Source organism: Propithecus coquereli, unplaced genomic scaffold (assembly GCF_000956105.1).
Source record: "Propithecus coquereli isolate 6110/MARCELLA unplaced genomic scaffold, Pcoq_1.0 Scaffold120, whole genome shotgun sequence".
Lineage (NCBI taxonomy): Eukaryota > Metazoa > Chordata > Mammalia > Primates > Indriidae > Propithecus > Propithecus coquereli.
The window spans coordinates 2,748,531-2,764,550 of record NW_012136081.1 but is presented as its reverse complement, the minus strand read 5'-3'; the positions used below and the strand labels follow the sequence as shown (position 1 = coordinate 2,764,550).

At 41.9% G+C, this 16,020-nt stretch overlaps 1 protein-coding gene across 3 annotated transcripts in view; it reads left to right on the top strand.

The window, feature by feature from the left end:
• RTN3 (reticulon 3) overlaps positions 1-16,020 on the top strand; it is a 54,958-nt gene that overhangs the window by 34,207 nt on the left and 4,731 nt on the right. For all 3 annotated transcript variants that reach the window (XM_012665462.1, XM_012665464.1, XM_012665463.1), the window contains 3 exons: positions 11,238-11,445; positions 13,899-14,037; positions 14,723-14,792. In XM_012665462.1, the coding sequence (XP_012520916.1) occupies positions 11,238-11,445; positions 13,899-14,037; positions 14,723-14,792 (417 nt within the window). The remainder of the gene's footprint in view (positions 1-11,237; positions 11,446-13,898; positions 14,038-14,722; positions 14,793-16,020) is intronic.

The window sequence follows — 16,020 nt, the reverse complement described above, 5'->3', positions numbered from 1 at the left end:
TCTCGCTCTTGCTCAGGCTGGTCTTGAACTCCTGAGCTCAAACAATCCGCCCGCCTCGGCCTCCCAGAGTGCTAGGATTACAGGCGTGAGCCACCACACCCGGCCATGGATACCTTTTTTAATGCTTAAGTTGGGGCTTTTAGTGTGCTCATCACCCAAATAGTGTTTATTGTACCAGATAGGTAAGTTTTTACACTTCCCCTCCTCCTACCATTCTCCCTTCTTGATTTCCAAGGTCCTTTAGATTTCTTTGTGCCCATATGTGCCCATCGATTATTTCCCACTTATTGGAGAGTACATATGATATTTGTTTTTCCATTCCTGAGGTACTTAGGATAGTGGTCTCCATTTCCATCTAAATTACTACAAAAGACATTATCTTATTCCTTTTTATGGCTGAGTTTTTGTTTGTTTTGTTTTTGTTTTGAGATAGGGTCTTGCTCTGTCGCCCAGGCTGGAATGCAGTGGCCTGCTCATAGCTCACTGCAACCTGGAACTCCTGGGCTTAAGCCATCCTCCCATCTTAACCTCCCAAGTAGCTGGGACTACAGGCATGTGCCACCATGCTTGGCTAATTTTTAAGATTTTCGTAGAGACTCAGCCTCACCGTCTTGCCCAGACTGGTCTTAAATAGGAGTGAGCCACCAAACCTGGCCTATCACAACATTTTAAACATACTGAGATACAACTAGAAAGAAGTGTAACGTCTTTTAAATGAAAATAAATTTTAGGTAGTGTGATATTAAAGATAAAGTTACAACCTGAAAAGTAAGGAAACATTGACTTTACTCTTTTGAGAACTTTTGGCCTTTCATTGTGCTAGTACCCATTGAACTAGCTTGGGTTAGTTACCTTTAGGACTGTAGGAAGAGACCGGCCAAGGCTTCATTCTGTCTCTATAAGATTGTGTACTGGTGTGGCAGTTTGTTAGTCCATTAGCTCTCAGTTATTCTCTTCTGTTTTGGAATACCCAAGATATTCACCGTATGCCCAAAGAAAAGGATATTACCTATGGCTCTCTTTAGCAGTGATTCTCTACTTGAAGCATATCAGAATCTCTGTAGAAGCAATAATTTGTTCATAGCTTTAAAAGGATCACATACTCACACCCTCTCAGGAGTCAGGACCCAATCCCCCTCCCACATCCTGTTCCCCATCTCACATCCAACGGAGAGCCACTAGTTCAGACAGTCTTCTCTAAATTCTGCTAAATTATAGTCATAAAAATGTTTAAGAATCTTCACTGAAAATTACTCAAAATTAAGATCTTATTTTCCTGTGATTGATTCAATAAGTCAGACTTTAGCCAGAAGTGATGGCACATACCTGTAGTCCTAGCTACTGGGGAGGCTGAGGTGGGAAGATCACTTGAGACCAGGAGTTCAAGGCTGCAGTGAGCTACGATCGGGCCTCTGCACTCCAGCCTAGGCTACCGGGCAAGACCCTGTTTCTTAAATTAAAAAAAAAGGAGGAGATGAAGGAGAAGGAAAAGTGAATCCTACTTCTATATTTGTCTTGGGTTTCTGGGTGGATGGTAGAACCATTTTCTGTCATCAGGGGACAGTGTTAGAAGATGATGTTTTCTTTGATATGTGGAAGTTGAGGTGTTGTGAGATGCTCTTAGTGATCTCTTCTGTTCCTATAGCTTCAGACTACCAACTACATGTTGAAAATTCCCAAGTCTATACTCTGTGCTAGTCCAGTCTGCCCTATAGGCTGTATATCATACTGCCTTTACCTCCTGGCCCTCTGCCTCCCTCTGTCCTTTTATACATCACTCTATTTAATCAGTTCTGACAGTACAAACCTTTTTTCATAGACAGTGGAAGGTGGAAGCTTGATAATGTAAAATAGATTTGGTTAAAAAGGTCCCTTCTAATCCCATGATCTTAATTTCTTTGTATCCCATTAGCAACAAAGAGGAAAGGAAAAAAATCTTACTGCTCTATAGCGAACTTTAACTTTAGTTCTTCAATTTTCTGTTACAATTGTAGTAGAGATTGGCAGTCAGATGAATAATAATAGCTAGCATTGTATTACTATATAATCAACAGTGTTCTGAGCACTTCTACACATTAACCGATTTAATTCTGGCAACATCCCTACAAAGTAGATATAGTATTATCTCGTTTCACAAATGAGGAACCCAAGGCACAAAGAAATTAAGTATCTTGTCTGAAATCACACAAGGAGCAAATGGAAGAGGGGGCAATCTGGAGCCAGAGTCTGTTCTCTGGCCAAGTAGAAGCCAGGAGGCATTAAAGGGCCTCCAAAGAGAGAACTGGAATAAGCCCTGAAGTAAACCTCTTCTAATATACATTCGCCTATTTCTGGACTTTCTAAACTATGCCATTGCTCTCTTGTCTGTGTTTAAGCCAGCACCACACCATCTTGATAACAGTAGCTTTTTATAAGTTTTGAAATCGGTTGTGTTAGTCTTCTAACTTTGTTCTTTTTCAAAGTTGTTTTGACTCTTGCAGGTCCTTTACATTTCCATAGGAATTTTAGATCAGCTTATCCATTTCTACAAAAAAGCTTGCTGGGACTGTAATTGAATTAATGAGGATTTTTTTTTTTTTGGAGACAGGATCACACTCTGTCGCCCTGGGTAGAGTGCAGTGGCATCATCGTAGCTCACTGCAGCCTCAAACTCCTGGGCTCAAGCAATCCTCCTGCCTCAGCCTCCTGAGTAGCTGGGACTACAGGCACATGCCATCATGTCCAGCTAATTTTTTCTATTTTTAGTAGAGACAGGGTCTCACTCTTGCTCAGGCTGGTCTTGAACTCCTGTAGCTCAAGCAATCCTCCTGCCTTGGCCTCCCAGAGTGCTAGGATTACAGGCACGAACAACCACGGCCAGGGTAGAATTTATATTATTAATATTTCTTGTTTAATGTCTAACAGTTCCCTAGTGAGGCTGTCTGGGCCTGGAGAGTTCTGTGTGGGAAGTACTTTATCAGTTTTATTCGTTTGATAAGGGACTATTCAGTTTATCTATTTCTTGAGTGAGCTTTAGTAGTTGTGTCTTTGAGGAATTTGTCCACTTTGTCTAAATTGTCTAATTTATTGGCATAAGATTGTTCATAATATTCCCTTATTATCCTTTTAATGTCTGTAGAATCTGTAGTGATGTTACCTCTCTCATTCCTGATATTGGCAATTGGCGTGTTCATTCTCTTTTACTTTGTGAGTATAGCTAGCATTTAATCTATTTTATTGATCTTCCCAACCAACTTTGACTTCATTAATTTTTCTCTTTTGTTGTTGTTGTCTGCTTTGCTGATTTCTTTTACTTTTTTTCTTTTATTTTCTTTTCCTCATGGGCTTACGGCCGCACACAATATGATGTGCACACACACCACCAGAGCCCCGGTGCCTCCCCCTGCTTTGTTGATTCTACCAATTTTTATTTCCTTTCTTCTGCTTGCTTCCCGTTCAAGTTCTTTTTCTAGCTTCTTAAAGGTGGAGCTGAGATCACTGATTTGTAATCTTTCTTCTTTACTAGTATAGACACTTTCATATTATCAGTATCCCTCTAAGGACTGCTTTGTCTGGGTCCCATGAATTCTTTTTTTTTTTTTTAAGGCAGAGTGTCACTCTGGGTAGGGTGCAGTGGTGTCAGTGTAGCTCACCGCAACCTCAAAACTCCTGGGCTCCAGTGATCCTCCTGCCTCAGCCTCCCAAGTAGCAGGGACTACAGATGCGTGCCACCATGCCTGGCCAAACATTTTGATATATTTGTTTTCTTTTTTTCTTTTTTTTTTTTTTGTTGCCCGGGCTAGAGTGAGTGCCGTGGCGTCAGCCTAGCTCACAGCAACCTCAGACTCCTGGGCTCAAGCAATCCTACTGCCTCAGCCTCCCAAGTAGCTGGGACTACAGGCATGCGCCACCATGCCCGGCTAATTTTTTTCTATATATTTTTAGCTGTCCAATTAATTTGTTTCTATTTTTGGTAGAGACGGGGTCTCGCTCCTGCTCAGGCTGGTCTCGAACTCCTGAGCTCAAACAATCCGCCTGCCTCTGCCTCCCAGAGTGCTAGGATTACAGGCGTGAGCCACCGCTCCCGGCCTTCATTTTTATTTTGTTCAAAATACTTTCTCATATCCCAGTTGATTCTTTCTTTAATCCCTGGGTTATTTAGAAGTGTATTATTTAGTTTACAAATATTAAGGGTTTTCCTAATATCTTATGTAATTACTCTGTAATCAAAAAGCATAAAAGTGACTTGAATCCTTGTAAGTTTATCGGGGCTGTTTCATGGGTCAGGATTTGATTTATCTTGGTAAATGTTTCACATGTATTTGAATGTATAAAATCTGTTGTTGACTATTTCATAAATGTCAAAAAGGTCACATTGGTTGATAATGTTCAAGTCTTCTATGTCCTTATTGATTTTCTGTCTACTTGTTCTACCAGTTATTGAGTGAATGGTGTTGAAATCTTACAATAATTGTGGATTTGGTTATGTCTCTCTAACAGCTTTATTGAGATATAATTTCACATGCTATACAGTTCATTTAAAGTGTATATAGCTCAATGTTTTTTAGTATAGTTGTGAGTACAGGGTTGTGCAGCCATCACCACTATGTAATTTCGATTTAGTTACTGCCCTCCCCCCCAAAAAAAGAAACCCCATATCTGTTACCAGTCATTCCCCATTCTCCTCTACCACTACCACCCCAGCCCCAAATAACCACTAATCTTTCTGTCTCTGTGGATTTGCTTATTCTGGACATTTTATATAAATGGAATCATACATTTGGGTTCTTTTATGATTGGCTCCTTAGCCTAATATTTTGAAGATTGATCCATGTTGTAGCAGGTAGCATCAGAACTTCATTCCTTTTTATTGCTAAATAAGATTGTGTGGATATGCTACATTTCATTTGCCCTTTCATCAGTTGGTGGACTTTTGGATTATTTTCACTTCCTGGGTGTTACGAATAATGCTTCTGTGAACATTAGGGTACACAAGTTCTTGTGTTGTATGTTTTCTTTTTCTTGGGTATAAAGAGTGGAATTGATGGATCATGTCATAACTCTTGTGTTTAACTTTCTGAGGAACACCAAATTGATTTCCCAAACAGCTGCGTTCTTTTACATTGCCCCTAAGAAGGTATGACAGTTCTAATTTCTCCACATCCTTGCCAATATTGGTTGGTTTTTTTAACTGAAGCCATTCTGGGGGTTCACTGTGGTTTTGATTTGCATTTCTCTAGTGACTAATGATATTGAGCATCTTTTCATGTCCTTATTGGCCATTTTCTTTGGAGAGATGTCTATTCAGATTCTTTGTTCATTTTTCAGTTGAGTTATTTTTCTTTTTATTACTGAGTTATAATTCTTTTTTTTTTTTTTTTTTTTTTTTTTTTTGAGACAGAGTCTCACTGTGTTGCCCGGGCTAGAGTGCCTTGGCGTCATCCTAGCTCACAGCAACCTCAAACTCCTGGGCTCAAGCGATCCTCCTGCCTCAGCCTCCCGAGTAGCTGGGACTACAGGCATGCGCCATCATGCCCGGCTAATATTTTCTATATATTTTTAGTTGTCCAATTAATTTCTTTCTATTTTTGGTAGAGACGGGTCTCGCTCTTGCTCAGGCTGGTTTCGAACTCCTGAGCTCAAACAATCCGCCCGCCTTGGCCTCCCAGAGTGCTACGATTACAGGAGTGAGCCACCGCGCCTGGCCGATAATTCTTTATATATTATGTAATCTGGAGACAAGTACTATATCATATAATTTGCAAATATGTTCTTATTCTGTACATTTTCTTGTCTCTTTATGGTATCATTTACAGCACAAAGGTTTTTAATTTTGATGTTGCCCAATTTATCTGTTTTTTTCTTTTGTCATTTGTGTTTTTGGTGTCCTAACTAGGAAACCATTACCTGACCCCCAAGATCTTGAAGATTTGCACCCATATTTTCTTCTAAGAGTTTTAGGGTGCTTTCTCACTTTCTGAAACAACCATTTCACATCTTTTTCTCTCTCTGTAAACCTTTATCCTCTTGTCCCATCCCAGCAGATGGCCTTGGCTACTTTTTGTTGAGAAAATAGAAGCATTCAGAAAGAAATCCCCCCTTCTCCAACCTTCAGATCTATGAATGGGTCTATATTTCCTTATCCTCTTCTCTGTGGTACTCTGTGTTACAAGGGTCAGCCCTTCCACCTGGCCCTGGGTCTCCATCCCTCCCTTCTGGACTTCTCTGCTTCTGCATCATCTTCAGTCTCTCTCTGTGTCTTAAAACAGTCTTGATTGGGTCACCAACTATTAATATCTCCATATTGCCAAGTCCAGGGTCACCTTTTTTCCTACTCAACCTCAGCAGAATGAGCCAGTTTTCTACCTCCTCCTCCTCAGAGCACTCCTCTCTCTCTGTGATACCACACTCTCCTCGTTATCCCATTTCCCTGTACATCTCTCTCGGTTTCCTTATACTCAGCTGCTGGATGGTAGAGTCCCTCAGAATTCTCTTTCAGTACCAGTAACCTCATCCATTTCCATCACTTTTAAATATTATTTGTATGCCAGTGACTTCCAAACATTTATCTCAAGCTCAGACTTGTCCTATGTGCTCCATACTGGTGGATCTAACCACCTTCTTTAATAATGGATGTCTTTAGGCATCTCAAAGTTAACACGCTCTGCACTCCATTCTTCCTCATCTCAGTACTTGATACCACATTAGTCAGTTTGCTCAGGCCCCGAACTTCGGTGTCATTTATGCTTCTCCTCTGTCACCTCCCACATCCAGTTAATCACCAAGTTCTGCCTATTCTACTTCCAAAATATACCTCAGATCTGCCCATTCCTCTCCATCCTGACTGTCCCCATCCTAATCTGAATGACCATCATCTCTCGCTGGAACCTCCATGTTAGCTTCCTATGAGGGTCTCCCTGCCTGCACTCTTGCCCCATCCCAGTCTATTTTCTATACAGCAGTAAAAGTATTATTCTTTTTAAAAAAACAATACATCATGCTACTCCCTTGCTTGACATTCTTTAGCGACTCCCCATTGCACCTGAGGTGAAATTCAAGCTCCTTACCTCATTGCTCTGTGAAAGTGCTCCGTGATCCAGCCCTACCCAGCGTCTCCCACCTTCTCTCGTGCACTCTCCCCTGCACTCGCTGTGTACCGTCCCCACTGGCCTTCTGACCTTTCCTAAGCAATGCCAATCTCCGCCCCAACCCCACCCCCAAGAGTTATTGTATGTGTGTCCCCTGGCCTAGAGTACTTTCCCCTTGGCATTTTGTGTGGCCAGCTCCTTCTCATCCTTCATATCTCACCTTTCGTATCAACTTCTCAGAGAGGCTTCTTCTGACCACCTACCTAGCTATCTAAAGTAGTGTATGTGTGCACACAAATCATTCTTACCACAGCACAAAGAGTTTACGTTTTTACGGGCCTGTGTTACAGGTGACTCTTATTTTATTATTTATTGCCTTTCTTCCCCACTGGAATGTAAGTAAGGATCTTGTTTGCCTTATTCACAGTTGTGTTGGATTCCCAGTCTAGCACTTCCGGGGCACATGACAGGCACTTAATAAAACTTATGAAGCAAGAGAAGGGTGGGAAAGGAAGGAAAGAGGGCACACTTAAAAATAAGGAATTTCCTGGTTTAAAAAATACAGTCACGCATCGCTTAACAGTGGGGATGCGTTCTGAGAAAGTGTCCTTAGCCGATTTTGTTGTGTGAACTGAACACCATCGAGTGTACTTACATAAACCTAGATGATGTAGCCTACTACACATCTATGCCATATGGTACAGCCTATTGCTCCGAGGCTACAGACCTGTACAGCATGTTGCTGAACTCAATACTGCAGGCTGTTGTAACACAGTAGTAAGTATTTGTGTATCTAAACATAAAAAAGGTACAGTAAAAATACGGAAATATAATCATAGGGGACCACCATCATATATGAGTCTTCGTTGACCGAAATGTGGTTATGCAGTGCACGACTGTGCTGAGGTAGCAGAAACAGATGAATGCAAGTAGAAGAGAACGAACAAAAAGAAAATTTCATGGAAGCAAACCATTGCACCCTCTTGTTGGTGTCCTGGTTATGAAATGAACACTAAAGCTAGTGTAAGTCTAGTGGCTTCACATTTTAAACTTTTGGCAACTGCTTCATTTCTCAATTTTTCCTCATATTTTTCCATCCTCCTGACTCTTTCCCAAGGGATCAGAGAGGAAAAAGTTTCCAAAGACCATGCCAGGTTCCTTTCTTTGGTGTTCTGAATTCAGAATCCTTAGTCTCCCGTACTCGACAGAGTCATGTGCAAAGTCTTGGCTAGTCTGAGGGGCATTATCAGGAAACAAATAGAAGTTGTAGTTTTGCTGTGTTTTGCTCATTAGTTTGGCCCATGTCAAGCTCTCAACAATAGATACAAAGAGCCTGCTACAAATAAAGTGGTAAGTGCTCTGAAGAAAAACAAAGCCAGATAAGGGGGTGGATAGTGGTGATGACAGGAGGGAATATTAGATAGGGTGGGCAGTCCCTGAGGAGATAGCCCTGAACCGAGACCAGAATGAAGGAAGGGAGCAAGCCATGGCAAGTGGTGGGGGAAGAGCATTCCAGAGGTTTGATGTATCGAACCAGCTTTTCCAAGCTGTCCCTCTGTTGTTCCCCTTTCAGTCAGTATCCCCTCACCTTCTGGCCCAGACCATAATTCTATCATTTATTTTGAGTCTGAGCCCAGGGCCTTGTATACTGTTTTGCAGATTGGATTAGATTGCACACATCAAGGGGGCAGCATTCACATGTGTTATCATTGTAGATTTAAATGTTTCTTACAACAATTTTCCAGCAGGTGGCAGTAATGTTCATGAGGCCAGGGTGACTTCTAATCTGCACAAAGGTAGAATTTCTAATTGCCATTTAGGTGCCTGTCTTTATCATTCCTTTTTCCTTCTTTAGATGCATCAAGGTCCTCTTTTCTCTGGGCACCAGCCTTGTCCTCTAAGCTTTTCTTTCTTTTTCTCTCTGTGTCTCTTTCAAATATTTTGAATACATAGAAGAATCGCAAGCATAATACAAAAAACTCCCATATAATCTTCGCTGTAGTTCAGCAGTTGTTAATATTTGGCCACATGCGCTTTATCGCTCCCTCCCTGTCTGGGTAGATACATGTTTTTCCCTGAACCATTTGAGAGTTGGTTGCAAACATTCTGCCTGTTTACCTCTACTTAGGAGTGTGTTTCCTTTGAACAAAAACATTTTTGTTGGTTTGTTTTACATAATCAACAAAAACTGTTGATTAACAAAAAACTAGCTATTTTATCCCCTTATCTGGAGTCCAGTCTAGGATCACGGTTTGCCTTTACGCATTGTTATGTCTCCTCACTCTCCTTTAATCTTAGAATTAAGTTCTTCAGCCTTTCTTTGTCTTTCACACCGCTGATATTTTTGAAGAGTACAGGCTGGTTTTTTGTAGAACATTTCTCAATCTAGGTTTGTCTGGTGTTCTGTCATGTGATCTGGGCAGGAATGCCACAGAAGCGATGTTGTCTCCGCAGTGCATCACCTCCAGAGGCATATGGTATCAGTTTGTTCCCCTCCTGGTGATGTTGGCCGTCCAAGCATTCTATGTTGAAACTGCTCTGGTCCATAGGAACTCTGACTGCAGGAATTCTGCTTGGCATTCACTCTCTTAAGTAGTTCAGCTCCCCTGTTCAGTCTCAGTTGAATCAGGTGAGCCTGCGCTGCCTCCCCGCTCTTTCTCTCAGCATCACCGCCTGGGACTCCCGGCTTCCTATGAGGAGTCATAACGCCTCCCCTTTCTCCTACTGTGTCACATCCCTTAGCCGGAATCGCTCTGAACCAGTGATTATTTCTTCTATACAATCAGCATATTTTTAGTGTTTTCTTGGTTTCAAGTTAAGTTCCTTTGGCTCTAGCAAGGTTAGGCTTCAGAGAAGTGGTTTCAGAAGAGAATTTTATAGCTGAATATAGGGAAAAAGTAGGTGCCGTCAGGTCAACTTGAGTCAGATTCGGGTTCATTTTATCCCAAAACACAGTCTTCTGCGTTAACCTTATTTGGATTATAGTTGAAATTTGAGTATTTACTATGTGTCATTTACAATGCTAAGTATTCTCCGTGTGTTAGCTTTTTATATTCCAAAAAAAACTCTAGGAAGTAGATGCCGTTTTCTTTGTTTTCCAGATGAGGAAATAGAGGCTTGGAAAGGTTAAAGTAATATGGTTAGCAATTACCAGGACTCAAACTCATGTCTCTCCAACTTCAAAGCCCTTGTTCTTTGTAAATAAAGAGGCTGGGAGGATAGTCCCAATGGGACTGTTAGTGTTTCAGTCTTCACAGATTGAAATGCAAAAAGTAGTTATCATTGCTAGATTGGAGGTACTTGCCAGCAGCTGTCATTAGGAGTTTTGGAGGTGTCTTTAAGTAGAAGAACTTAGATTTTCCCAGCATGGATGTCCCCAGCCATAAGACCCAGTTACCTAGGATGGTCCTGGTTTATACCTGTTTTGTTTCCTGGCATAATTATTAATAGTGCCCCACTCAATTTTTAAAAGTATTGTGGTTTGGACAGTTAATATGGTCCACTATCCATAATCCCTCCTGAGTTCTTTTCGGATTAACGTAGAGACTGGTGTTTCATTGTAACTAGCACTAACAGAGGTTGGTCTGTTTTTACTTGCCCCCAATTTTGGGGATTTCAAGTTAGCTTTGGTTTTACAGTCTGTTGACCCAACTAGTTTCTAGGTATGGTTTGCTTAATTTTGTCAACAGTTAGCAAGATTTTGCCATATTTGGTTTATCATTTTTTCTGCCAAAACATTTAAGGTAAATGACACTGTAGCTGAAATAAGCTCATAAATTTATATAAACCTATCCTGAAACCTAATCAGTATAGCAGAGGATCCTTTTATATAGCATGAATCATCACGCCTGACAATTTGATTTTCATTTATAAGATTCTCTTAGAGCTTTTAGAGTTAGGCATGGTGGAGTTCACCTGTAGTCCCAGCTACTGAGGAGACTGAGGTAGGATTACTTGAGCCTAGGAGTTTGAGGCCAGCCTGGGAAATGTAACAAGATCCCATCTCTTAAAAAAAATATATATATATACATATTGTCTTAATGTAGGGTGTTACCTGTATTTGTGTGCTAGTGTGATGCTCCACAGGTCTGCAAGACAAAACCAGAGAGCAGTCCTGGCCTTGTGGCTTGTGGGTGTTCTTATACTTTATATTCCCTTTTCTTTTGACAGTGCATGATCTGATTTTCTGGCGAGATGCGAAGAAGACTGGATTTGTCTTTGGCACCACACTGATCATGCTGCTTTCCCTGGCAGCTTTCAGTGTCATCAGTGTGGTTTCTTACCTCATCCTGGCTCTTCTCTCGGTCACTATCAGCTTCAGGGTCTACAAATCTGTCATCCAGGCTGTACAGAAGTCAGAAGAAGGCCATCCATTCAAGTGAGTTGAAGTTTCACAAACAACATTCTACATTTCAGTGGAGAGGTTCACTGAGGCTGGTCAGGTCTACAAATCAAGAATTATCGGGCCTAATACAGCTGGTTGGTGGCATGAACCATCAGATAGAGACCTTGAGATCACCTTGGGAAGTGCCCAAGTTAGGAGCCAAGAACTTTTTGACAAGCTAGAGACTCACGTTTCAAGACCAAAGAAGGCACCAAATTCCTGAGCCGGGTAGGGAAAGCAGAGCACTGAGAACAGCACTCAGTTAGATGGGATTCCGAGTACGTGTTCAAGCCTCCATATATAGTTCAGCCTTTTTTTTTTTGAGACAGAGTCTCACTCTGTTGTCCAGGCTAGTGCTGTGGCATCAGCCTAGCTCACAGCAACCTCCAGCTCCTGGGCTCAACCAATCCTCCTGCCTAAGCCTCCAGAGTGGCTGGGACTACAGGTGCACACCAACATGGCTGGCTAATTTTTTCTATTTTTAGTAGAAACGGGGGTCTCACTCTTGCTCAGGCTGGTCTTGAACTCCTGACCTCGAGCAATCCTCCCGCCTTGGCCTCCCAGAGTGCTAGGATTACAGGCGTGAGCCACCATGCCCGGCCTATAGTTCAGTCTTGAAATGACTTTGAAAGCATGGTGTTGAGGCTGTGCTCTTGGCAGTATCAGAACTTAGTGTGTTTACTCTTGGTTTCATTACTGATTTCCTTCTTAATACCACAGGAAAGTCAGTGGGTCATATATTTTTAGGATCTAATTTCTAGCTTTTCTGCTGTAACTTTAATATATATTAATATTTTCTTCACACTTTCTCTGAAATTCTTAGCCCATAAATCGTTTTTACTTTAACATTAGCAAATAATAGTTTTTGAAAGCTCTTTTCTCATAGAGAAAGAGACTCCACTGTGACCTCTCAGGACTTAACAGCACAGGTTTCTGGCTGCAGCTCTGCCCCTTGTATGTTCTCTTGGTGAAAGTAGAAGGAATGACTTAAATTATACGTAGCATTTTAAAAATTTTACTGCAAATTTGTTTTGACAAATCAATAGTTGTTGAATGAATGAGTGAATAAATTTGCTGTTTTGCCCCAAGCTCAGATGTCTTTTTTTTTTTGAGACAGAGTCTCACTCTTTTGCCCGGGCTAGAGTGAGTGCCGTGGCATCAGCCTAGCTCACAGCAACCTCAAACTCCTGGGCTCAAGTGATCCTTCTGCCTCAGCCTCCTGAGTAGCTGGGACTACAGGCATACGCCACCATGCCCGGCTAATTTTTTCTATATATTTTTAGTTGTCCGATTAATTTCTTTCGATTTTTAGTAGAGACGGGGTCTCGCTCTTGCTCAGGCTGGTCTCGAACTCCTGAGCTCAAACAATCCGCCTGCCTCGGCCTCCCAGAGAGCTAGGATTACAGGCGTGAGCCACCACGCCCAGCCAAGCTCAGATGTCTTAATGAGTTTTTCCCCTCTTTTGCATGACACTATTGGGGATTTATAAAATGTGTTTTATAAAGTTGTACTAATTACAACATCGAAATTTTATAACTTTTATATTTGATAGTAAATATTGTCTTAAGTAGGAAGAAAAGATATGTCTGTTACTCTTCTGTTTTCCCCACAAAACCATAGGCTCCTTAAGGCAAAAGTGGTCTTACCTTTCCTGATATCCCGGCACCTACCAGGAAAATAGGTCGTGGAGCTGGGCATGGTGGCACATGCCTATAATTCCAGCTACTCAGGAGTCTGAGGCAGGAGGATCACTTGAGGTCAGGAGTTTGAGGCTGCAGTGAACTGTAATCATGCCTGTGAATAACCATTACACTTAGCCTGGGAAACATAGTGAGACCTTATCTCTAAAAAAACAAAAAAATTAAAAGATCATAATTGTAATATAAAGGTATGATAAAATAGAAAGCCATTTATAATAAAGTAACGTGTATTTCAGTCACTATTTAATTGGACCTGGCTACACCAAAAAACATAATGAAGTAGTCAGATACTTGCGCTACCTGTATAATCACCAGTACAAATATGGTTTTCTAAAATGGTTAAAAAAAAAAAAAAAAGTAAAGTTTTAGCATAAACAAAATACAGTTCTAGAAAATTCAGGATGTGTTAGAACTATGGAAAAATACCTTGTTTTTATATGTTCTGGGCTCTTAATTATAAATAGGTTCACCTTCATGAATATCCAATGAGGCAATAAAAGTTATGCAGAACACCGGATAATTCTTTATTGTGCATGACTGTCCCACACTTTGCAGACATCTGGCATCTTTGCCTCTGCCCACTAAATGACAGTGGTGTCCCCCCCACCCTGTGACAGTAAAAATTGCTCATACAGATTTCTAAAATGCACCCTGGGGGCCAGTGTCACACTCCAAAGAACTGCTGTGCTAACAGAAAATCTTTTCCTTCCATGTCAAATATGTGACTGTTGTTTCTTCTTCTGGAAGAGCCTACCTGGATGTAGACATTACTCTGTCCTCGGAAGCTTTCCATAATTACGTGAACGCTGCCATGGTGCACATCAACAGGGCCCTGAAACTCATTATTCGTCTGTTTCTGGTGGAAGATCTGGTTGACTCCTTGAAGGTTAGTAGCTTCTACAGCTTTTGGTGATGAGGCTGAGAAAAACCAGGGAGTGGGTTATAATTCAGAGGAAAAACAGTATATAGGTTTTTATCAGACCAAATGAACATGTTTGTCCCATTCAATCTATAAAAATGGGGCTGGGCATGATGGCTCATATCTGTAAGCCTAGCACTCTGGGAGGCTGAGGCGGGAGGATCACTTGAGGCCAAGAGTTCAAGACCAGCCTGAGCAAGAGCGAGACCCCGTCTCTACTAAAAATAGAAAAATTAGCTGGGCGTGGTGGTGCCCCTGTAGTCCCAGCTACTCAGGAGGCTGAGGCAGGAGGATCACTTGAGCCCAGGAGTTGGAGGTTGCAGTGAGCTATAATCACACCACTGCACTCAACAGAGCAAGACTCTGCCTCAACAAGGTCTTACCCCCTGCTAGGGAACCAACATTGGGTCAGTGGTAATATAATTGTCAGCAGTATACACTTAGTCTGTCTTTGGAAATAAAAGAACTACAGAATTCTCTCACATGCTCTGAAATATATAGCACAAGTGAAGGAACCTTCATTTTGAAATTATCTATGCCCAGACATCACTAAAAATTGTAGACTTCATTAGCTGTAGGAGAATAGCGTCAATTATCCTGACTTTTGCCTTATGGTTATTCCTGCTTCACCTTCTAATGTTGGCCTCTACAGCTGGCTGTCTTCATGTGGCTCATGACCTATGTTGGTGCCGTTTTTAATGGAATCACCCTTCTGATTCTTGGTAAGATGACAGGGACAATGTCTCTGTGCTCTTTGAAGTTATTTGCAAGAATAAGAGCGAAGAGTACTCCCAGCATAGTCCCACTCGCTCTGCAAGGTCCAGCCTGTAATATCCACAGAGACCCTGAAGTGGATGCTGCAGGAACCTGTGTTCGTGGTTGCAGGTTTATTAATGGTTCCTGTTATAAAGAAATATCAAAACAGGCCGGGCGCGGTGGCTCACGCCTGTAATCCTAGCACTCTGGGAGGCCAAGGCGGGTGGATTGCTTGAACTCAGGAGTTCGAAACCAGCCTGAGCAAGAGCGAGACCCCATCTCTACTAAAAATAGAAAGAAATTAGCCTGGCATCGTGGTATGCGCCTATAGTCCCTGCTACGGAGACTGAGGTAGGATTACTTGAGCCTAGGAGTTTGAGGCCAGCCTGGGAAATGTAACAAGATCCCATCTCTTAAAAAAAATATATATATATACATATTGTCTTAATGTAGGGTGTTACCTGTATTTGTGTGCTAGTGTGATGCTCCACAGGTCTGCAAGACAAAACCAGAGAGCAGTCCTGGCCTTGTGGCTTGTGGGTGTTCTTATACTTTATATTCCCTTTTCTTTTGACAGTGCATGATCTGATTTTCTGGCGAGATGCGAAGAAGACTGGATTTGTCTTTGGCACCACACTGATCATGCTGCTTTCCCTGGCAGCTTTCAGTGTCATCAGTGTGGTTTCTTACCTCATCCTGGCTCTTCTCTCGGTCACTATCAGCTTCAGGGTCTACAAATCTGTCATCCAGGCTGTACAGAAGTCAGAAGAAGGCCATCCATTCAAGTGAGTTGAAGTTTCACAAACAACATTCTACATTTCAGTGGAGAGGTTCACTGAGGCTGGTCAGGTCTACAAATCAAGAATTATCGGGCCTAATACAGCTGGTTGGTGGCATGAACCATCAGATAGAGACCTTGAGATCACCTTGGGAAGTGCCCAAGTTAGGAGCCAAGAACTTTTTGACAAGCTAGAGACTCACGTTTCAAGACCAAAGAAGGCACCAAATTCCTGAGCCGGGTAGGGAAAGCAGAGCACTGAGAACAGCACTCAGTTAGATGGGATTCCGAGTACGTGTTCAAGCCTCCATATATAGTTCAGCCTTTTTTTTTTTGAGACAGAGTCTCACTCTGTTGTCCAGGCTAGTGCTGTGGCATCAGCCTAGCTCACAGCAACCTCCAGCTCCTGGGCTCAA